Source organism: Spodoptera frugiperda, chromosome 3 (assembly GCF_023101765.2).
Source record: "Spodoptera frugiperda isolate SF20-4 chromosome 3, AGI-APGP_CSIRO_Sfru_2.0, whole genome shotgun sequence".
Lineage (NCBI taxonomy): Eukaryota > Metazoa > Arthropoda > Insecta > Lepidoptera > Noctuidae > Spodoptera > Spodoptera frugiperda.
The window spans coordinates 12,017,267-12,041,254 of record NC_064214.1 but is presented as its reverse complement, the minus strand read 5'-3'; the positions used below and the strand labels follow the sequence as shown (position 1 = coordinate 12,041,254).

The 23,988-nt window shown below is 36.6% G+C and overlaps 1 protein-coding gene across 10 annotated transcripts in view; it reads left to right on the top strand.

Annotated features, from left to right (window-relative positions):
* LOC118273933 (phospholipid-transporting ATPase ID) overlaps positions 1-23,988 on the top strand; it is a 54,109-nt gene that overhangs the window by 18,492 nt on the left and 11,629 nt on the right. For 3 of the 10 annotated variants that reach the window (XM_050707778.1, XM_035591164.2, XM_035591165.2), the window contains 7 exons: positions 1,118-1,392; positions 11,559-11,617; positions 14,036-14,248; positions 18,718-18,923; positions 19,231-19,361; positions 22,966-23,165; positions 23,534-23,752. In XM_050707778.1, the coding sequence (XP_050563735.1) occupies positions 1,335-1,392; positions 11,559-11,617; positions 14,036-14,248; positions 18,718-18,923; positions 19,231-19,361; positions 22,966-23,165; positions 23,534-23,752 (1,086 nt within the window). In that variant the 5' untranslated portion in view covers positions 1,118-1,334. Of the gene's footprint in view, positions 1-1,117; positions 1,393-5,743; positions 6,087-11,558; positions 11,618-14,035; positions 14,249-18,717; positions 18,924-19,230; positions 19,362-22,965; positions 23,166-23,533; positions 23,753-23,988 lie in introns of those variants that run through there. The other 7 variants (XM_035591167.2, XM_035591166.2, XM_035591161.2 and 4 more) reach the window with 4 other exon arrangements.

Here is a 23,988-nt window from a genome sequence, read left to right as displayed (position 1 = left end):
TTCCAATTGTTTACCACAAGTTGTAATAGTATAGCAATATGAAACAACTGATAGAGTAGGTGTAATACTATGATTATTGTAATTTCAAGTAAATCATCTTTGGATACGTAGACTTGTTGCTTGTGGGCGTGATTTAAGGTGTTTACGTGCAAGCGTACTTATAGTGTTAATACTTAAATTCTCTTCACACAGCGGTGTTAAAACCAGATTGTTAACACCGTTTCAAAGATTATGAAGTTCGGCAAGTATGACGTACATATGCTGGCAGACAGCAGGCCGTTGGAATAAAACGATAAATAGTAAAGCTATTGGCTAGAAAAAATATCCTCAAACTATCGTTTCTGAATTCACCAGGTGGCAGCTCCAGAAACACCTCAAGGAAAGATGATGTTGCTACTGTCAAATATTCAATTTTACCAATAGATTTCAGAATGATATTAGACAAAAATATTATTATCTTCTAGTAACCTCACCCTTTTATAGCTTCACCAATGAGTTTATGTTTAAACTACGCTCAATGAAACACTCATTCAACCAGTATTTCTAAACATGGGTCACGACAATCGGTTGAACTATTAACACACTTCACTGTATGCCAATATTGCCAATACGTTCGATTCAAATTTTTGCCTTATCGTCATCATCTTCATTAGTGCTTGCGAATTCTTACGTCAAGGTTCATTCAATAACAATTAATATACTCAACAAGGTTTGTTTTGAAGATTCGTCTGATTTAATTGGTCGACTCATACTTCAGCTAATACCTAGTAATAGGGTGTCGTGTGAATCTTAAGAGCTTAGAATGTTGAGGCTTAAGTGGATAGTTTATCAGAGTGACGTAGGTGTTTAAACGACAAACCCCAGTGACGGTGATCCAATTGAGTTTTATCAGTACAACGCTTAATAAAAATACTCTTATTAGTAGAGAACAAACAACAGACTCTAAATACATAGAGTGGATGGATAGAAACCTTCTAGATTTAAGAGACTAGTAAATGCAATGCGATTTATTTTAAGTGTGTACTTAATATTATTTTGTGATACCGTTGATACTGCATGCTTATGCATACTCTATTTTCTTTTAGTAGTTACTAAGTTTAATCTCGTTTTGTTCCAGGAAGACGAAGTGCTCTGGCGGTGCACAGAATGCCGATCGCGCCGCGCGGCCCTCCGCCTTCGACGCCACCCTACCACCTGCTTCTCCGTAGGAGACCTAGCTTAACCCTCAAGTGTCCTTCGATAATATAACGTCTAACTTTTTGTACGCCTCTTTTATACCGACCTATAAGTATAAGTACGCAGTGTTTAAGTGTCGCGCGCAAGTGTGAGTGTATATGTGTGTCGATGGTGCGGCCGACATGGGAAAGTCCTCGGCGAGAACACATGGCCAAGGTGAGTGTCTTCCCGCCCACTGTACTAAACACCTGTCCTCAAGGTCACTTTGCTATTCTATGTTTATTATACACGAGTACATATATACCTAAGATGGTCTTCCAAGGTCTTCAGCTTGTCCAAGGCATCAAGCACAGTTCCAGTTTTGAGTATCTGAACAAGTTTTCAAGGACACCGCAACTAAAGCACCACTAAACGCATTATTATTTTTTCTTATTTATTCTTCTAAAACAATTCTAATACTGACCTTGTTCCCTATCAAAGACCTACCTTTCAAAGATAGATGGCATGAGCTCTATTGTTTTAATAACGCAGATTTGAATTCTTAAATCGTTTGAAGTTATTATCCAGCCCACGCACTTTGAATATCTCTTGCGTAACAAATACAATCGCCCAGACCTAAAACAACCGACTATCAATAGGTCATAGATATATTATTTCTGCGTCTATGAAACGTGTAAGTTCAAATCTCACGCCTACACTCTATATCGTTGGATTCAGAGACGTCATCAGAATTGAAAAATGTTAGCTAGACCTTTCTAGATGTTCTACTACCTATTTTATTGACAAATTATATTCATATTGACAATAGTTCTTTCGCAGTCGGGACCCATTCTAGAAAGCCAGCCGTATGTGCCCTCACTAAGTCTTTATATTTAGAATGGGTCCCGACTGCTTAAATTTTACGATGACTTTCTTGTTTTAGGGTTTTTCCATTTTAATATTATAAAGAAACGCAGTCGGGTTTTTTAGTTTTTTAAATTACTTTTTTTATTCATTCATTTACTTTATTATATCAGCGAAGCTTTCAGAGCTACCAATGTGGTTTGACTCAGTCCACATGATTCATTCATGACTTTTTATTTACACGAAACATGTCTTGAATTATATTTTCATTCGCGTAGAAACAAATTTATTGCAACCAGTGCAAAGCTTATGGAACAAGACACAAATACAACTTTGTTAAGATCTGGTCAAGGCCGCGTAAGTTGTGAGGGAGAACTGAAATGTAGATGGGGCTAACTGATGATACAATTTGACTCGATTCTAAAGATAGTAATTATTCGTCGAACTTTTAGATTAATATAACTTTTGATGAATACTGTGCGACCAAAGTTTAACAACTTTAATTACTAAATTTTTTCATATATACCAAGGGAATAAAGGAATATTCTAATAGTTCCAATCGTCCACTTGAACTCTGTTCGTTAATTGCTCCAATTTGTTCCACTTTCTCGTTACCTTCACTTACGGCTCCAATATCGATCACTTATGATATTGAACTTATAATTGCACGTCATCCATGACACTGACCGTCCACTGTCATTACAGTATGCCGTAGGATGATGATTATACCGTCCTTCGTTTCACCATATTATTCGATTTGTGAAGGAATATAATTATTATGATTTGTACACGTCAAATCGATCACTCTTACGTACCTACAATTACACTTTTAATAAGTAGTCTAGAAATGTATTCTATTACTTGTAATTATTTTTTTCTCTAGCATATAGATTCAGGAATAGAAGTTGACATTATTCACCATTAACTTCGATAAATGAAGGACATTATTTTTCTAAGCGGTAAATATTTTCTAATTTGGATTGTTAGGTACCTCTTTTTCATATTGATAGTGGCACTGTTCAAGCTGAATGTCTTCACGCATTCTGTCTGTCTGTTCTGTCATATACCATGATGCCATCTCCCATCAAGATTGGGTGCCCTACTACTTTTCTATATCGTACTAGCAAACCCGGCGAACTCCGTTTCGCCAATGATTTTCCCTGTTTTCTTGCTTTCCTCTTGCTTTTTTGAATTTTATTTATTTATTTAGTCTTCATCACAAAAAACAGTGAATGGCGGACTTAATGCCTTAAGGCATTCTCTAACAGTCAACCATAGGGTAGTGCAGAGAAATGAAGCGGATTGATGCGAAGCCAAAACACACAAAAGAATTATCTTTGCTATAAACCTCACCAACGAACGCAAAACTGTGAAAATCGGTTCATGCGTTCTGGAGTTATAGCGTCGGGAAGGAAAACCCGACTTATTTTTATACAATCGTATTACAAATATTACAAATGAAAGCGTTCATTTTGTAGTCGAAATCTTCATTACATCTAATTACTAAGAAAGAGACCTGAGCTTTATCGTAATAAGTACATCTTACTGCAAGCTTAATGAAAAATCCGCCCCTTCCATCAGCACCGACAGTCATGGTTCTACCGCCAACGATTAATGTCTGTCTAACTTTTGACACCGCCGTGATTTTATGCTTTAGACAAATATTTGGTATGTGTTCATTACTTGTTCAAAGTTTGAACGTTTGTTTACTATGGCGGTTAAGCTGTCATGGGGTTGCCGGTTGGTTGGTTAAATGTCCAATAACGTATGCAAGTTAACCTTTGTCTGTCTTGAACTGAAGTACATGTTTTAAGGAGAAGTATGTTCGTAGATACATATTATCTTCTTCATGTAACTATTTGTGCTTTGTGACTTTAAATGTAAATATTAGTTTGTTTTCTGCAAAATATGAGACAAAGGAACTGTCGTGACCATGTCGTTATTTTGGAGCATGCTTTAATACTACTACGCAGGGGGATTTGGCTTTAATTTTAAGTATCCAGGTGTACTTGAAAAGTTATCTAACTATTCCTTATCTTTTTTCATAAAAATACTTTAGAGAACACTTAAAAAGGGGTCACGATCGATTTATTTTTACCATTATTGCATGGCTCTCAACAAGCCAAAACTGGGATTTATACAATAACTATATCTACCTTTTAGTAGAACAACAGATGGTAATGTTTATTACTTCTCAGAAGCTACGATTAAAAAGAAACTAATGCCAAAACTGTTAACGTTGTAAATATTTTTGGAATAACTCACTCAATCTGCAATGATAACATTGTATTCACATCTGAAGTACTATTGAGTCTATTACACTGCATAGTGCATTTGCAATTTAGTGATCGATGCTCCTACTAAACGTCGAAGGAAAGTAATGTTCGCTAATGCGATTTAGTAGTTTTATATAAATATAACATCAGCACTCAGTGGACGACGCGTTCTCTGGCGCTGACCAAGAAGGGCTCGGAACACGCAATGTAAATTTTACATAAGCGTGTGTTTACATAATATTATATCCCTAAGTGGTGACCTAAAACCTCAACCTCTGGGATTACCGATGTATGCTCTAAGTAAAATTAGTCTACAGCTAGGATCCCTGAGGAATTTTATAAAGGTCATTACTGGACACAATTTATGATAAAAGGGGCACTCGGTTAACTAAAACATCACAAAGACTTTTTGAAATTATCTTGAGAAATAAATTAAATGTCGTCGGAAATATTCGAGTGGAGCCAGATAAAGTCAGGTCCAGACGCCATTGTCCTCCATTGTTCCTTGTAGTAAGGGCCTTTCCTGTTGAAATTTTGCCAACTAGACGGTTTGTGTACATACCTGTTTTGTATTATGTCTAAGTTGCCCGTTTATTTCAATAAATCCCTATGTAATGTCTCAAGTGATTTCCAAAGCAAAATTTTTAGATGTTTTTAAATTAAATGAATTTCATCTTACGTTGCTTCTTCCAACCTTTTTGTTATACTTCTAATAATGTAGTTACTTACACTTGAAATCTTAATAAATGTAGTTTAATTACGGAACTAAGAAAGACTTTCTTAGATTGGATGTACGAAAAAGCGATTTATCTTGACAGAAGCTTGGACGTGTAAAATGCTCTTGTGCGGAAGTTAGCCAGACGCGATAAAGGACGAGTTTCAACTTATACCGAGCTCCTTACTTAGCTCCAACGCTTGCCGCTCGCTTCATAAATCAGGACAGGACGTTTTAAAAATCTTCCTTCGCCAGTTCTTCTTTCACCTGCGAGGTTTATTATGGAGTTAGTAAAACGCTTTGTTCGGGTATTCACATTTTTGGCATATAATTTATTGTGCTCTCAGTCTATCTGCTGTTGTATTTTTTGAAGATATGATAAAAATAATGTTTGTTTTCATCATAAATTGCTACACAGTACATATATTAGGCAAATATTTAACATAGTCAGTTTTCAATTTCCGGAAGTTATGAACAGGTGCTGCCATCGGTTCAGCAGACAATTTTAATTTTATGTTTAATGGATATTTGGAGATTGGAGGGATATCATTGAAATTGGAATGGGTAGCATATTGGGAGTATTTTCACAACGATCACATGATCAAGATTTTAGAATATGGCTATCAGTTTTATTAGGAGTAAATACTGAGAAGAAATGGCAACACCGGGGCGGTGGCATAATCAGTATCGGTGTGGGATGCGCGCGCCGAGCAGGCGGCGCTAGTGTGTGCGGCACACGAGTCTCGGCCCTGCGACGGGTCAGAGCGCGCGTGCGGGCGCGTGTCGCGAGCGGCGAGTGGCGTGCGGCGTGTACCGGGTGCGGAGCGGGCCAGCCGCCGGGGTGGCCGCGCGGAGCGCGCGACATGGGGCGGCGGTAACGGCGCGGATGTGCGCGCGATCCGAGGCTGTGGAGCTGGAGGTGCTGGGCGCGGAGGGCGGAGAGCCGCGCGTGCCGCCGCGCCCGCTGCGCCTTTCCCTCCTCGAGCTGCTGGGCAAGCTGGTGCGCCGAGACCAGCCCGCCCCGTCGCACCGCCGCGCTAGGCACAACCATCGGTTCCGTACTTTTGTCTCGTGCGGTCGGTATCTATTGATTTGTTGCTGTCATTAAGATCTTACCGATAAAAACGTCTTATTGAATTTTTATTTCGTTGGCCGCCGGCGAAGTCCTGCGTCATCTAGTATCGTACTTACGTGCCTCGCAGCGTGCAAGCGACGCTGATATCGTTTGCGTAACGTCTTGGTATTCTACTCAGACGCTCGCCGACATGTTTTCGTTTTGGCCGGCACGCTGTGAATGGCAGAGCGACTTCCCCCGATTGATGATGAGTCATTTCAGGAATAGAGATGATGCACAATTGTACATAGTGGACAAGGTCGGTGTCGGCGCGCCCCCGTACGGTCAACGGCCGGGGTGAGACGGCGCTTCAGCGCTTCGCGTATGACCCCGCGCTGTTGTTATCGATTACCCGCTAATGTTTCACTTCACTAAATTTAATTAGGATGCAATTCTTTTGCCAATATGTCAACTTCCGTACTTCAGGGAAGTGTGATAATAGACTACGACAATATTTTCCTGTCAATCAATACAAGAACGGCGTATCTACCTGTTTGCTCCATGTTTTTTCACGAGCTAAGGAATTATCAGCACCAGTGCGTGTAAATCGCGCGTAATTAGATTATTTTGCTGTTGCATTAAAGTATTCCTTTCGAAACAAATGGTGTGTTATGATGAAACGTGCCATGTGGAAACGGGGATTAGTTTCATGAATGAAGTTAATAAGTTAGGGCCCTTTTCTCCGAAAAGATGGCGTTTCGGTGTTGCCTTTTGTAACGTGTCTAATGCGGGATGTATGCCGCATCCTATACAATTAAAATGTAGGAAAATATAAATTCACAATTTCTATTAGTGTGAAATGTAAGTAAACAGAAGTAGGTACATCATTATTATTGAGGTAAGCAAAAAGGTGTAGATTTATTTCTTGAACAATTATTATGGTAATTATATTAAAACTTACCAGGCCTAAGGCCTGGCCTAATTCTGATGAAAATTATTATGAAAAATTAAATTCGATACTAAAACTTTTTCAGGTCAGCTTTCGTATTCCAAGTATAGTGATAAGATCCCCAACTTATAATAATAGGCTTTAAGAAGTACTTCAAAATACATAAATCTATATAAAACTAACTGGCCCGGCAAACTTCGTACCGCCTCAAACATATTTTCTCATCTTTTAAAACTTCCCTAGCCTTCCACAAATAATTTAAGATCAAAATTTGCCATATCTGGACAGCCGTTTTCGAGTTTTAGCGAGACTAACGAACAGCAATTGATTTTTGTATATAAAGAGAGATTAAACATTATAAGAGGTATTTCATGACGGCCAATGGCAATTGTAATTGTGAAATATAATAACGGATTCAATACAATGAAGATTTGCATAACACTGAGCTAGACAAGCTTCCAGTCGGTGAATGAAGGCCAGTTGAGGTCAACGACATAACAAGAAATTGGAAGTACAACCTGGATGTAACCGGCAGAACAATCACAGGACAATGATACGCTGTGGGCGGCTAACAGCTGAAAATGAACATGATGACTCATTTGTTTGAAATACTTTAAATATTCCGGTTGATTGCCATCACCAAGCCAAAACTTCTGGTGTAAATCTGCCCAAGATTTATATATTTTTATATCAGGGCTTGTGTTGATACTTCCGTTTGCAGTCCGTCTGTTCGATAAGGACCACACTTTTTTCCCGAAAAGTCAAACTTCTCAGTTATTTCAGCATTTACCAATAAATCAGTCAGTATTGTGGATTAAACAACAATCAAATGATCCCAGAAACAAAAAAATACTCGTAACTAAAGGAAAATGAGAAAGAAAAGCCATTATCCGCTGCTATCCAAGACTAAAATATGGCATCCATTAATTCGATTCGGGATGTAATAAAAAGGTCTTCGAATCTTCACCTAATCACGTATTCGTGTTCATAAGTAATATCGGTTTCTGCCTATTTCCACGATTGTTAATTTAACATCGATTGGTAATTAATTACCATATCGCAAGTTTTAGTGCCCCAGTGCCACACGTGCTGAAAACGGGAAGTGGAAATTTTAGTTTCTATGTACTTATATGACTATTATTAAAACATATTTCTGTAAAAAAAGAATCAAGGAGAACGAAACTTCCCAAGAAGGTTCGGAAATAAATTTCAAATCAATGGTGTAATTATTGATTTAGCCTTCGGAAGCACCCGAACACTAAGAAATAATAACCTTGAAGTCCTCAAGTTCTTTGTTGTTCCTTTCGACTCGTAAAATGACCGCCTACAAATTGTTCTGGACCTTTTTAAGCATTTTACCCTCAGCATTATTATCTCAGCGACATTTTCGTCACTTTGTTAAAAGTTGAAGGGAGGAAAATTAATTTATCTTCACCTTGTCCTTCAACTCAGTAGCTTTGTCCTTGATTTCTTTTTCAAATGCTCGAATTATTGTGGCTACATTCTTACATGAGAATTGTTAAACCGGAATCCTGAGTATTCCTCAATAATTTAATAATTGGTTGGGTAACAGTAATACATTTCTATTTCGATACACGTCTGTAAATAATATTGCATGTGTAATACTTCACTCAAATACTTGGAGGTATTATTATTCTACACATATTTTGTAATATATATTATCTGATATTGAAGTAGTAGGTTTACAGTACATGTATTGGAATACAAATTCGAATAATACTAAGACGAGGCACGTGTAGGAAACTTGACATGAACGTCTCAGCCGTGTTTAGGTCTAGCATTGTAATGTGATTCAGTAAGGGTGTGTGGAGACGATGCCCCTGAAAATGTTATTAGTCGTAAACTGGGAGGAGATCGATCGCCGTCCCCTCGGCGCCCAGTCGAGACGCACTCGTAACCACTACGACGATGAACAGATCAACAGCTCTATGTAGATGTTGCTACATCCGTTATAGAAATTGTCAATATACAGAAACGTTCAACTCCCATAATGAAGTTATTGCTCTGGAAGTTATTTTGTAGCTGCACACTGTGGGGCTACATCCTTTGACAAATAGATGTTATGGGACACAGGAACATGATTAATTGTTAATTACAAGTCGGTTCAGCGGGATATTAATTTGAACTTAAGTGCTATTAAATTATAGTCGTTATTTGCAGAATGTTTGTGGATGGGATCTTTTTGGCAGAGCGCTGAAATTATATGTGGGTGTTTTTCTTTGTCTGTTTGTTACGGAGACATTTCTCAATGGCCCTCAATTGTTTAATGGAGCGCTGTCTTCTTAAAACATTTGTTTCAAGTCAAGAGAATACGTGACGTATTTTTTAAACTCATTTTAGTTTGTTGAAAGTACCTATTCAGGAGCTCAGCTGTAGCATTTAAAGCAGGCTTCATGAATAGGCGGTTAGTTAATTATCCCTGTACCATTTGTCGGGACACGTTCTTTTTCCAGATGCAGTCGGTTATACCCTGCCATCTTGTACTATAATTACTTTGAATGAAAGGGTACCTCTATGCATTTATTTTTACGATTCAAGCACTTATTCATTCCAGTCTGCTTTGTATCATAAGGTAAAGATACATGGAATCCTGCCTAATAATAACACAAAAGGTGCATTTGTTGATCGTCCTGCAATTCAGTGAACATCGACAGCTTTGCGATAAAGCCGTAATCAATAGTTTACCAATGACTTTAAAGTGACATATCACGTGTGCCTTCAAAAGTATAAAATGAGGATTAAGGATCCAAACCTAAAAAAAAAAACAGTGGATAGTCGCTAAAATTAGACTAGTTTTGACATTAAAGTAAAAGTCATCGTGATAAGAAAACTATTCGGTTTTTCTCGCGTCTCGTACTAAGTTTAAGTATTTACATAAATTAAACTATCCTTTTATTACGAAGATAACGTTTATAACCGATAACAGTTTATCACTGTGATAGTACAATTACAATAAAATTATGTCGTATAGGATTTCCCTCGTTTTATGAAGTTTTTTGGACGTTTTAAATGTAAAGGTAATTTGAAAGTCATTGCATCATAGAAAGTACACCTATATTCGTAAATTTTGTTGTACGTTCCCATATCTTCTATAGTTATGTATCGACTATAATAATTATGTCTTCTCCTATTATTATCTATTACCTTAACTTCTGTTCTTTACAATATGCTTTCTCTTCTGTAACTTTGCACCTACCACTTCATCATTGTGCAGTTCTGCACCACCCAATGGTTGATTGTCAGAGAATCCCCATGGCATCAAGTCCGCCAATTTCACAGTGCATGTGTGTGCTCTAAGTCTTTGACTGCCAATGGAAAACTGTTGAAGGTAAATCCTCTGCTAACGTCGGTCACCGGTGACCACCACGGCGTTCAATGTGTTAAATAAACAAATCACAAAGGGCCCCAACTTAATACAACTAATATAAATAGTACATGTTCCTTTCGGGACTCCGAAATATCATAAATCTAAAAATAAACGAATGTAATATCAATTTCGTAATACGACAGTTGTTATAATAGAAGGACCGCCTTCTTGTCACTTTTTCATACGTCGTAGTCGCGTCATCTTCTGAATTTTATTATTTCTCTCCCACACACAACTCGTAAAGTAAATTAATAATTTCGATAATGGAATGTAAATATGTACGATGTAGTTACGATTAAGAAAATTAAAATGTAGTCTATATTTTTTTCCATTTAAAAAATGTAGACGAATGTATGTTAGTTTATTCAAAAGTAAAGTACCAACAAGTTGGTGAAATTCTCTAGTGTCCAGTGCATCAATTTTAATATTATTATTAGTCCTTTACGTACTGCGATTGTCACCAGCTAACTTCTTTATTTGTGTGATTTGGTGTTTTTTTTAATAATGAGTGAGTTACGAGGTTTGTCGTTTGAAAAAAGTATTTGCTTTTAGTGCATTCATTAAAATACTTTGAAATTGAAATAACAGGAAAACCGATTCTTCATCGTACTATAATTATTATCTTACTACAGAATCAGATAATAACACAAAAAATAAATAGAATGTGTAACCTCCTTTGCAGTGAATAAGGAAAACTTTTTCACTTTCACTATATCTAGTAATAGTTGTTTACTATTGCTTGTTTTTTATTACTAGGTGACGACAATTTCAAAAGAAGTGTGTTGGTTATTCCAAAAGCCCTATTCTTCTATGGTTGACTAGGTTCCTTATTTTTTTTTTCTACATTGTATTCTCTTTGTGACCATTCAATTTAATGAGGATATGCAGACATTGTTTGCACGCCCATTGAGGTACAAATTAGTCAGTTCGTTTACATTGAAACAAACAAAAGAATTTAAGATGTCCGTCAAGAATAACTATGTGTTCAAAGTGTGTGGAATTTTGAAGTACTTTAGCAAGTTTAGACAGAAGTAACATTTAGAAACAATCGTTTATTTATGCCCTTGTATTTACATAAATTATGACAATTAGATCAGTAAGTCTGTTTGCAAGGTTTGTGTGAATTAATGTCTTAATGTTATTGTTTATTGTTGCAGAGAATGAACGGAGAATCAAAGCGAACAACAGAGAATACAACGCGCAGTTCCGCTACGCCGTAAGTTGATTTGTATTTTCTATATTTCATACTTTATTAACATAAGCTCCTATTTATAGATTGAAAATACTATAGTATTATTCCTTATGACGTTTATTGTAAGATCCGAATACTAAATACAGAAACGATAATCAGGACTCGAAAATTTTACTCGATTCTTCGACCATTTACCCTATGAGACTTCCCATAAATAATACTTAGGTACCGAAGGACCATAAATTGTTATAAGTATTGAAGAAGACTTTTATAGTAAGTCCAACTAAGAAACCACTTGCTTTTAATGACATAGTCATGAATTTATGGTGCGGTCGATACTGTACTCTAGGGCAGATTTATGGGTAGATGTGCAAGTGCGATTCCTGAGATTCCTTTTTTTCTTTAGAAATAGTGGCAGTGGCCACATAGCTTAATTTAAAAGCACCTGATTCTGGAGACCTTTAATTGGGGAAAGAAAGAACGAAGAAGAAAATTCAGAGAGAACTTAAATATTATATTATCCAATACTACCACTAACGCATTGATTGATTGAAAAAAGGATTGATTGCCTGAAGACATAGAGACACCGTTTAGATCAAAATGACTAAAGTGGTAAACATTGGAGAATATTATAACTTCTTCTGGCATCAAGATTATGGCAAACCCTCGTAGGTAGAGTAGCCTCATACTTCAGCAGGGTACTGTCACAGGGTGTTGAATGATACTGAAAAACTACATGCTATCATTCAGTTTCCGCTCGAATAAATCAGCTAATTCTACTATTATTGCATTATAGGCGTTAATTAATCTTTGTTCGCAAGTTATTATTAAACCCGTTATATAAACAGATATTTTCTTAATTGTATTCTGATAATAAATTAATGATAATGCTTTTTTCGCTTTGTTTTTCCATTTCCTCGTGTAATTTTGAAAAGTTTATCTTCGCCAATTGAAACTTTGAACAATTATTGTGTTTTTACATCTTAGTGTATGCTAAGTATACGCAATGCAATAGTGCAATTAATATTGAACTGATTTTATTAATTTATTATAGGTACTTCTATTTATTATTTTCGTTACTCCTGACTGCTGTCATGCATTTCGTTTACGAAATAATCCATAGTTAAGCCATGTCTTTGAAATAGCTGATTAATTAGGATTAATTCATTCAAGTAAACTGGATGATGGATGGTTAGGGCGGGTCAATGAAAACTGACAGATTTAATTAGTGAACTTTATCAGCCATGCCCTAATGTCGGCAGCTCTGTTAATTATTTATTATTAGTATACCATAACATTCAATTGATCGAAACATGACGTGGTGAGATGTAGATTTTCTGTATAACTATTTACATATTCTGAAATAGAGAACAATGCATGCCTGTATCAATATAAGAATCAAATTCGGACTACGTTTTGTTACTGAGAATTTTAGAGTCGTACGCACGATAGCTAAACCTAGTCAATAGCTATAGTTAGTTACGTACCTACATAAATATATGTACGTTACCTAAATTTGGGTGTTCTACAAACTTAGGTTATTAACAAGTGGAACAATAGAACACCCGTTAACCTGCTTTATAAACGGGAGTACCTGGCTGATCGTAGATCTTTACTCTATTTTGGACATAGATTCAACAATACGTTCGCATGCGTCATACTGGCATGAACAGAAAATGACGTAAACAAAGATTTTGCGCGGCCTATGTATAATTAAGTGTAGGCCGGATGATATGTGTGAACAATATGAAATCATACTCTGATAACATGTAATTCCTAATTATATCACCTGAATGGCTATTCGTCATTTCGTGCTTCCGGATCATTTGGTGAATAGATTTCATCTTGAACTTTGATCTTAAGAGTACATTGGAAATCTACAAGCAGCCTAAGGTGTTCTGATATTTTATTACAAAAGAATCTAGTATACTTAGATAGGTAGCACAAATGCCTGAACTAAACTTTATCTACGTTATGGTATGGATAAAAATAGACAATCCGTCTATCCTTCCAATATTCACATGGCAACTGGTGTATAAATTGGGCTAACAATAATGCCCAAATAACCTCGTCTGTAGCAAGGTTCTATATTTACTTTAGTCTAACTGACATCTACCTGTAATTATTTACCCTGTCTTGTTAGCCTAGTGGTTGCGTACATTATTGTGGATCACGATTACAAGGTCTCTTTGTGGTCACCAGGTCGAACAAAAGTGTTGGTAGATTTTCCTGTCAAGAATTTTACTATTAATAGATCTTAGGCTAGAAGTTAGGAGCTGATAACTGCCCTGTTGGCACGAGAAACTTTGAAATCGACGGGTTTGAGCGTAGAACATTTTCCTCGGAATCGATTTTGTAGTACGACTGCTCTAATATCTAGACTTAAATGAAACGCTGCAATTTAGATCGTTAAGATTTATTTTAAAATGTCCTTTTTTACAGAGCAACTTCATCAAGACATCGAAGTATTCGATCATAACGTTCCTGCCGCTGAATCTGTTGGAGCAGTTCCAGCGGCTGGCGAACTTCTACTTCTTGTGCCTGTTGGTGCTGCAGCTGATCCCGGCCATCTCGTCGCTCACACCTATCACCACTGCGATACCACTGATCGGTGTACTTGCTCTCACTGCCGTCAAGGACGCGTACGACGATTTTGTAAGTACCATTAAAAAACATTTTTAATCTAGACACACGGCAGTGTGTCCGCCAAGTTCGAGCAAAAAAACCGACACACCGACCGTGGGTTATATTACACGAACCATTTCGGGCCAAGTTCGACCCACCTATAACTCAAAATCTATTTTATCTACGCATATGAAATTTCTAGTATCTGTCAAGATCTACTTACTTATCTAAAATACAAAATTTCATTAATGTACCTATTGTAGGTCTTGAGATATTGACGTCAGAAAATCGCAATTTTTACTATATACTCACTGACTGACTCACTCACTCACTCATCAAAAACCTAGACCACTTCCAATGGTCGTATTGACTTGAAATTTGGCATGGAGGTAGGTCTTTAGGTCAAGGTAAAGGAAAAAATCTGAAAATGGCCAAGTGTGAGTCGGTTTTAAAAATAATGAAGGTCTAAATTCATACCCCTAAGGAACTAAAACAAAAAAATTATCTATATCTTCCAATGGTCGTACCGACCTAAAATTCGTTACGAAGGTTTGTATTTAGTCAAAGTAAAGTAAAATAAGAAAAAAAGAAAATAAACCTTACAAAAATAAATGAAATCCCACCCAAAACATAAATGTGAAAGGCTGCCAAGTTCGATAATATTGGAATGCTTCGCCTATAAAAGAAGTGAGATCTAAATAAGTACCAAGTTCCATACACAGACCTCAGTTAAAAATGATATAACTTGGCAAGTTTTAATAGAAAATTATATACTTGACTCATTGCGTTTAGTAGGTTTATAACAAAGTGTGTGAAAACTTGCCAACTTGTTATATCATTTTTAACTGAGGTCTGTGTATGGAACTTGGTACTTATTTAGATCTCACTTCTTTTATAGGCGAAGCATTCCAATATTATCGAACTTGGCAGCCTTTCACATTTATGTTTTGGGTGGGATTATTTTTATACATCACTAGCTGACCCGGCAAACTTCGTAACGCCTCAAACATTTTTTTCTCACCTTTTAAACCTGCCCTAGATTTCGACAAATAATTCAAGACCAAAATTTGCCCATCGGTTTATCTGTTCTCGAGTTTTAGCGAGACTAACGAACAGCAATAGATTTTTATATATAGAGATAGAACAATAAAATACTAAGATGTCAATGACCTGTCTGTCTGGATATTTCGCTCTATGTGTAAGCACTAAGCATATATTATGTCTCACAATAGCTGAGTTTTATAACCGGATATCCCTAAAAGGAACTGCCAAAACTTGTCTAAGCTTAGATCCGACATTGATTTTCGCAATGCCATATACGCTATCTCTGCCGCACCTTAACTGCAGTTGTACTATGTACCTAATAGCTACGTTTAGATATATTGTTATACATATGTAAGTAACCTGTAAACTGCAGTTTAATAGTCCATAATCGTACAAAGGCTCGCAGCAAACATCTGGCGAGCCAACTTTATATCCCGATGCGGTAATCGAACTCGAGCCGCCACGCTGCGTCATTTGGCTCGTTAAAATAATAACACGGATGTGTACTACATTTCATATTTGATAGTTTGAACATTTTTTTAACGTTGTCAAGAATTTTTAGAAATGATTTTTTCTGTCGTAGGAATTACGTAAAGCCGTTAATAACTGTTTGAAAGGAATTGATTCCATTTTATAAGACAGCCTTGAGTGATGTAGCTCTTAATTATTCATTAGTCCTTCATTATGTCTTTATTCCTTTCTCGTAATAACATGTCATATAATTATAATTAATGTGGATAATATGATCGATATTTTACCTTGCGTAAAATAGGAAATCCCTAAAAACGACCTTCAGAGCTTCATACTATGAATAATCCACTCAAAAGTTGTAAAAACTAGTATTTTTCAAAGAAATCGTCATTAGATCACCAGTTCAGTGTTAATGAGTGTGTGTAGGAGTAATCAAATAATAAAACTGACTACGCATGCTGTCCTTGTCTAGGCACATTGTCGCTAATGCTTACTGACCTATTATGTCATCTATTGTGGATCAAGGACGCAGACGTACTTAATTAGTGATCCGTGACAAAATGTGCATTATGTGACAAGATCGTTTGATTTAATTACCGATTAATCGTGTGTTATGTACGAATACCAGCCCATCATACTCCCAGATTACATCAATAGATTTTGAACTTTAATCCAAAAATGTAAAGTTGTTAATTTAACCGATTGGAGTTGGTTAACCGGCTGTCGTGGACGGGTCAATAGATCTCGAACTAGAACGTCATAACTTGATTTCCGATAATCAATTATGCAATCGAGATTATTTCTAGGTGATTTGTGAATGTCAACTTTTCTTCCGAATACGTTTATTATTTAAATGATCTCCGTTCAAAATATAATCATGCTTCTACATAAATGCCTTTCAAATAAGTTTTTTTTTGTAAACTTGACGTCAAATCAATGGAGTGGCGGTACAAGATACGTCTTTATGCTCATGACATGACTATTCTAGAGGTCTGAGGTCCTTTACGATCTTGATTTATGTCCATTGAGTTTTTATGTTTTTAACCTTGGAAATTATTATTAACCATGACACAGTAGTTCATTCTGATACTATCAAATATTTTGTTTATTTTTCACCTTGTGTGTGACAGTACTTAGTTGTTTGAAAAATGATCATTTCCCCTTCTAGACATTGAATGAACGTATGCGCGTTCTCGTGTTTGGGTAAATGGACTGCTCATTTATAAATAATTAAAGACCATGGCATGTGTAGAGTAACCATCGCTAATTTTAGCGAAACTCCTCAAGGCGTAATTTGTTAACGTTGCAACCATCATCAAAATAGCAAATACTGCAGAATTAGTGTTCAATCAAACACTACCACTAGCAGTTCTTAAAATTGAAACACCGAATTTTATCAGCACCTCATGTGTAGCATTTAACATTTTCTATCAATTACCTGTAATTTATTTTTAAACTCGATTATGTTAAAGGAAGGTTAGTGTTATCGTGAATTTTTAAACAAGTCTTGCATTTGTAGCACAGTTACGGCCTTCGCATATTATCATGACCTTGTCTATGAATAGGCCCCTTTATATTCTTTGTTATTTTCCCACTAACGCGAGCAAATAAACCTTTTAATGGGTGAATTTAAGAGCTCTGACACAGTTTATATGTCCGCTCTGTAGATATACGCACTTCCGAAACACTTTCGCTTGACATTAATTAACTTTTTAACAAAAAAAGTTTTTAAGTAAGTAGTTCGTACACAGATTGTTACTTTGATTTGAGGTTAAACTAGAGTTCTTTTACTTTTACGTCCGGAAATGTTAACATCGACCCATTTGGTAGTCTAAGTTCTAGTCCATTTCTGTGTGTACCACCCTTTACATTAGGCTTTGTATTTTTTTTCTCACAATGTATTCCATATTTGAATCTAGACGTTTGTAACCTGTGTGTACTGTCAAACGTGTCTGAGTATCGATTAACCAATAACTAAGTCTAAACTAAACCAAAGAGGTATTAAGCGAAGCGCCATTTTATCGTATCACAGACAAGAGTGTTCCGATTTTGAATCGGATTATGCATACAGAATCCCCTTGTGGAATAACATCTATCGACTGTAGCCCTGATTGGATATACCTGTCTGTCTGTACTGATGTTTTCTATTAAGTTGATGGGATTATGAAAACGGTAATCTCTCGGAAAGAATTGGATTTTCAAAACAAAAACATAATAATATATTTCTTTTCTTGATTTAGAATGCTTACGTACCTTAGAGGTACTATGAAGGTGCTATGTGTGTAAAATATAACACCACCTTACAATTTAGGAAAGAAACACGCAAGTGAAATTGCAGGCACGAAATAGAACTTTGAATCAATGGCCATAAGAGTGACTTTTGAGGCACTACATAAATATTATCAGTTAAACTGATCAGTACTTTAATGCCTGCTATATTTGTAGTATATAATTTATTCCTATTTACGGTTGGCGGGTTGAAGAAACTTTACTGTATTCAACACTCGCGATTTTCCTTATACATTACGTAGGAAAAGTACAGCATTCCTAACATATTTCTATTAGATCTACGGTCGAACATCTGGTAATAAATACGCAATATCTGACTACACATCTGGCCTTTTTGAAGGACTATGTATGGCCTTCTTCAGTGCACCTACTGATTTCATTAACATACTAAATTTTTGTTAGAGACGTCGTTACTCGTCGTTTCGTAGCATCACATATGAGACATGTTAAAGTTAAGTCATCTTAAACTCTGAGGCAGGGCTGTAGATGGGTGATGTTTCTTTATGTCTAGAGACCACGATGTTATTAGAAGATTACGTCAGTTTCAGGTTCTTTACGCGATAATAGCAACCGTTACGCATGAACGCTACGATACACCTAATAGGTTCGGCTATATTAGTCATGCCAAGTAAAATACTAACTACATACTAATATATTATAGTTCTAGTCTTTAATGTAGTAATATTCTTTTCCAGCAACGTCATCAGAACGATTCACAAGTAAACCACAGGCGGGCGAAGACTCTGCGCAATGGCAAGCTTGTGGAGGAGAAGTGGGCGTCTGTTCAGGTGGGAGACGTCATCAGGCTGGAGAACGACCAGTTCGTCGCGGCGGACATTTTGCTCCTCAGCAGCTCGGAGCCCAACGGTCTCTGTTACATAGAGACTGCCGAGTTGGATGGGTCAGTTTATTTTATATTTTTTTATTTATTTTTTAAACCTTCCCTGTGATTTCCGAAAATAATTCATGACCAAAATTTGCCAAATCGGTCCAACCCATCTCAGAACAGATTTTTACTTATAGAGATTTGGTGGAATATATGACAAAAAGTAGTTTAATTGCCATTTAGAAACCATAGCTTCAATTTAAAGCTACTAACTAGTAATGGCACAAATTGTGTGTAAAACTTATTTAATAAAAAAAGTAGGTATAAAGAATCGGCTAGTAAAGAAAACATTCACGACATTGTTTTGTTTGCTTGGTTGCAGGGAGACGAATTTGAAATGTCGTCAGTGCCTTTTAGAGACGGCTGCAATGGGGCAGGACGACGCACAACTGGGTGCTTTCGACGGTGAGATCGTCTGCGAAACGCCCAACAATCTACTTAATAAGTTTGAAGGTATGTACTACAATCATTTTTTTTTTTTTTTAAAACGTTGTCCCGTGCTACGGGTTTTCTCCTGTGTCGTGGGTTCATTTACAAATATACAAGTTCACATACACATATATTCTTTATTGTACAATGTAACTACAGTTTTTTTATCATGTTACGTACGCGTACGTAAATTATATAATTATTTAAAACCACCAGATTAATTTTCTCAATGTCCGCTGTGCGTGACGCTCTGGTGACATAAATACAATACAACATTATGTATAAGAATAAGCATTACAATAATAATTTACTTAAAAAACTACAGTTGATGACGTCATCAACAAGACATGCAACATAGTAAAGAAAGAGTTTCTTATACAAAGTTAATTCCTAATTACTTGTTGTTTTTGCTTGATCAGTCGTTTCACTATATTTGCGAAATGTTCAGTGGAAGCCGCACACAGTTGCCGCTTGGTTAAGTAACTTTGAAATCGCTTGCCAATAGCAGACACCTAACCGTCTTATTACAAAGTACTTAACAAGCAAATTCTTATGATTCTCAAATCCGCGATTAACCTTCCATTTGGATTACACAAACTTAATAAAAGTTACTATGGTTTTGTGGGGAATTAATGTTGGTATGTGTTTTTGTGTAGTAAACAGTTTTGCTGCCACTTTGGTAGTGGTTTCAAACTCGACTGCGTAGCAAGGGGAAATGAAAACCTTATATGAATGTTTTTTGGTCCAAGTCAGCATGTTTTTTTGTTTGTATGTTTACATAATTTACATACATAACCTCATGCCTATGGTTTCCAATGGGGGTACGCAGAGTAATCTTACCTCTTTCGCTTCATCAACAGTTATCAGTCTTTTCATGTATGCTCGTCGGTTAAGGGTACTTTTAATTTGGCCCTTCTTTAATGTTGTACGTAATTTATTAAGAATTTTACAATATAGGTAAAGACTTCTTTGCTTTTATTGAACCCATAACATGCACATGCTACTGCAGTCAATATAATATAGCCACCGTGAAACCGTGCCACTACCATTATTTTAGTCACGTCTCAAATTGTAAACAATAACTAAACGTGATTCATTCCATAACTATTGGATTTTATTTTACATGTTTTTGACACTAAATATTTTGAGCATTTGTCGTTCATTTCCTCGTTTAGATGTAAGATAAGACCGGCTTGATTATATCAACAAAAAAGTATGATTTGATTCAATTAAAATATGTAATGATATAAGTAAGTGGTACAATAACCCTTGAAAGAGTAGGCAGAGGTTTATGTCAACACTCGCTATTTAACTCGACTAGTTGCATGCCATCCTAGGGGCTCATATTCATGAGCAGAACTGGCAGATTAGTAATAGCACGACAATCACCGCGTCGTGTACCGCGAAATGCTGCTTATGAATATGACTCTCTAGCATGGCTTGAAATTAGTCGAGTTCCCCGTCAAACAGTTAAGTACGTGAGTAAGCCGATAACATAATATCTAATGTAGTATGTCTCACGAAAGTTATAATAATAAAATTAAAATCAGGTCTTTTTATCCTCGTCGTGTAGCCTCCATCCATCCATTACACATAGATGATTGTAAATTAGGCACATTTCCATAACGAAAGCCAGAAGTAGATAGGTTATTATATTTACCTGGTAATATTGATACATTGTAGCAAAATATAAATCCCTTTACCACGATCAATTTTCAAACTGATACATCTTTTTTCCCGAGCAGGCCATATAATACGCTCGCTGGGTGCAATACGGGCAATAAGGTACTTTATCATATTGATGGATGGAATCTAAATCGAGTATTTGTACTTGAACGTGTGAATCATACGGACTTGGGTTATTCTCTGTCAGTGACACAGTTCACTTGTATTATCTGTACTGCGGTAATTTCTTCTATTTATCTTAATTACTACTAATTATTAGTTTAGATTACTAATAATTATAAGTTTAGTATTGGGGTTTTACTATGATTAAGTGTTTACGTGACTGCTTGTTAATTTAATGTGTTGAAGTCCTATAACTATATCTTTCCGTTTAGTCGACTCTCGGCCACTTGGCCCTTGATTATGGTGTATTCTCGTTCCCTAAGGGCCGAGTTTAAATTATTATTATCAGCGAAATTTGAGTTTCCTTTCGGCCCTCAAAGTACAGTTGCTAGAAAAATAGTTCCGACCATACTATTTATTCAAAATATCCCCTGTATAATTTGTATGTTGTATACAAGACATGACACGAGTGTTGTACTATTTACCATAACACTGTATTTGCTATCTGAAGACTTATCTATCCGTTCTTTTTAGTATTGCCTTGTTCAATTTTATGCCAGCCAATTATCTACGCAAGTAATTGTTACTTGGTAGTATTTCTTTAATTATCTACAGCTAGGTTTTTGTCCAAAGAAAAACAATTATTGTAATTGGTTTACTATACGTAGTGTTCCGTGTATAGTGCAAACTTTGGCAATAATTCTGCGAGTCGTTTCCCAATTCGTTTGGGATTTGGTTGCCCTTGGCCACAATCTGTTAAACATCCGTATTTTATTAAAGATAGAGATCTGCCCTTTGTAACCCCTAGAGAACACAATGAAGGACCTATTTAATGATCTAATTAATATACTTCGCAGTTGATTTTAGTCTTTAAACCGCTGTGCTTAGATGTCCTGCCGTCCAGTCGACGAGTGACGTGATAAAAGTCGGGTATAAAATAGGAGAGGAAAACGGTGATGCTTTTCGAGTTATTTAGATTGGGTATCGAGTTTTATAAATACCACTAGACCAACAAGGAAACTATTAGATAAACAAACCTATGAATATTATTTTGTAGACTTAAAATTAATTGACATAGAGAACATTTTGCCTCATGCGCGATATAAATATTTCCTTAATTAAAATAACAATAACATATTTGGTAGGAACCACTTAATACGGTCGTTTTGGCTAATTTGAGCAATTGATAGAAATATTTGGTTTTCTAGGTCATGCGGACACAATCATTTGTCTACGATGTGCCTTTTTAAACGACTTCAAAAACCGATATTTAGCATTCTCAACTGAGAAAATGTATTTGAAACCTAAGACCCCTTGTTATACAGTTGAATTTGCGATAACTGTACCAACAAGTCTATAATATAGTAATGGAAAACAAGCACTAACATAGGATCTCGGTTGAATAAACATAGCAGTCGATCGCCTGCCCCGTCGATCACCTCACCCCCTCGCTATCACTTCGATTATGACGTCATAACTGCCGACCATACGACTTCACTCGTTCAATACCATAGGTATTTGATTACTGTAGTCTTATGAACTGAGAAACTTTCTCAGAATGCTTAGTGTTGCCGTCGCATCGAACTGTGTATTTACTCCAACCAATATGTATCTACACATGTACATGTGTGATAGAAATTCGACTTTATGTCTTTGTAATTATATTTCAAAATCTATTGAAGACTATACATCAAGTTTTGGAGCTCGGTGTACTGTAAATTCTCATCATAAAATCGTTTTGCTTATAAGTTGCCAAGCATTTAAAATGCTGGACACGGTAACCTAAAAGCGACTATAATCTTTATAAGTTCTCAGCAATAAAGTTCCTTTTTAATTGCAGGTACGCTGAGCTGGCGCAACCAGCACTTCTCACTCGACAACGACAAGATCCTGCTGCGTGGCTGCGTACTACGCAACACGCAGTGGTGTTATGGCGTTGTCGTATTCGCCGGGAAGGACACCAAACTCATGCAGAACTCCGGCAAGACCAAATTCAAGCGCACCAGCATAGATAGGCTACTTAATTTTCTTATTATAGGGGTGAGTGAAAGTAAACTTTATATGTTTTGTGTTTAAGGTTGCAAGTTAAGCTAAAGTGTTGCAATAATCTGTCTATATTTTAGCGCAGCATAGAATTTGCGCAATATTTTTTTAAGCGCATTTTAGCTGGCAGATAGTGTTTATGTTATATCATCTACATGCGGCTCACTCATTTCTGTTTTACGGTAACGCTTGTCTAGTTTCGAACCTAATCGGAGCCCTTAGTTATAAATTTTGTACACGGGCGTTGCGCATCCAACTTAACTGTGACTAAATCATATAAATATTACCTAGTAGTTGTATTTTGCTGCCTAATAGTTGTAATGCAAAAAAAGATGAGTACATAAGTGAATGTTTACCGTCCGCAGATAGTATTCTTCTTGCTGTCGATGTGCGTGTTCTGCACGGTGGCGTGCGGCGTGTGGGAGTGGCTGGTGGGGCGCTACTTCCAGGTGTACCTGCCGTGGGACACGCTGGTGCCGGCCGAGCCCACCTGGGGCGCGCTCGTCATCGCCCTGCTCGTCTTCTTCTCATACGCCATCGTCATGAACACTGTCGTGCCTATATCGCTCTATGTCTCTGTAGAGGTCAGTATCTGACAGTTGAATCAACAGCTTTTCCACCTGTATACAAAGTGTTTAGGAATCATGTACCCTTATTGGACCTTTTCACAACTACCTACTTTAAGATAGGCTTTTAAAGTTATCATTACCTTAAAAGCCTATCATACGCCATCGTCATGAACACTGTCGTGCCTATATCGCTCTATGTCTCTGTAGAGGTCAGTATCTGACAGTATTATGTCCGTATAAACGCTACTCAA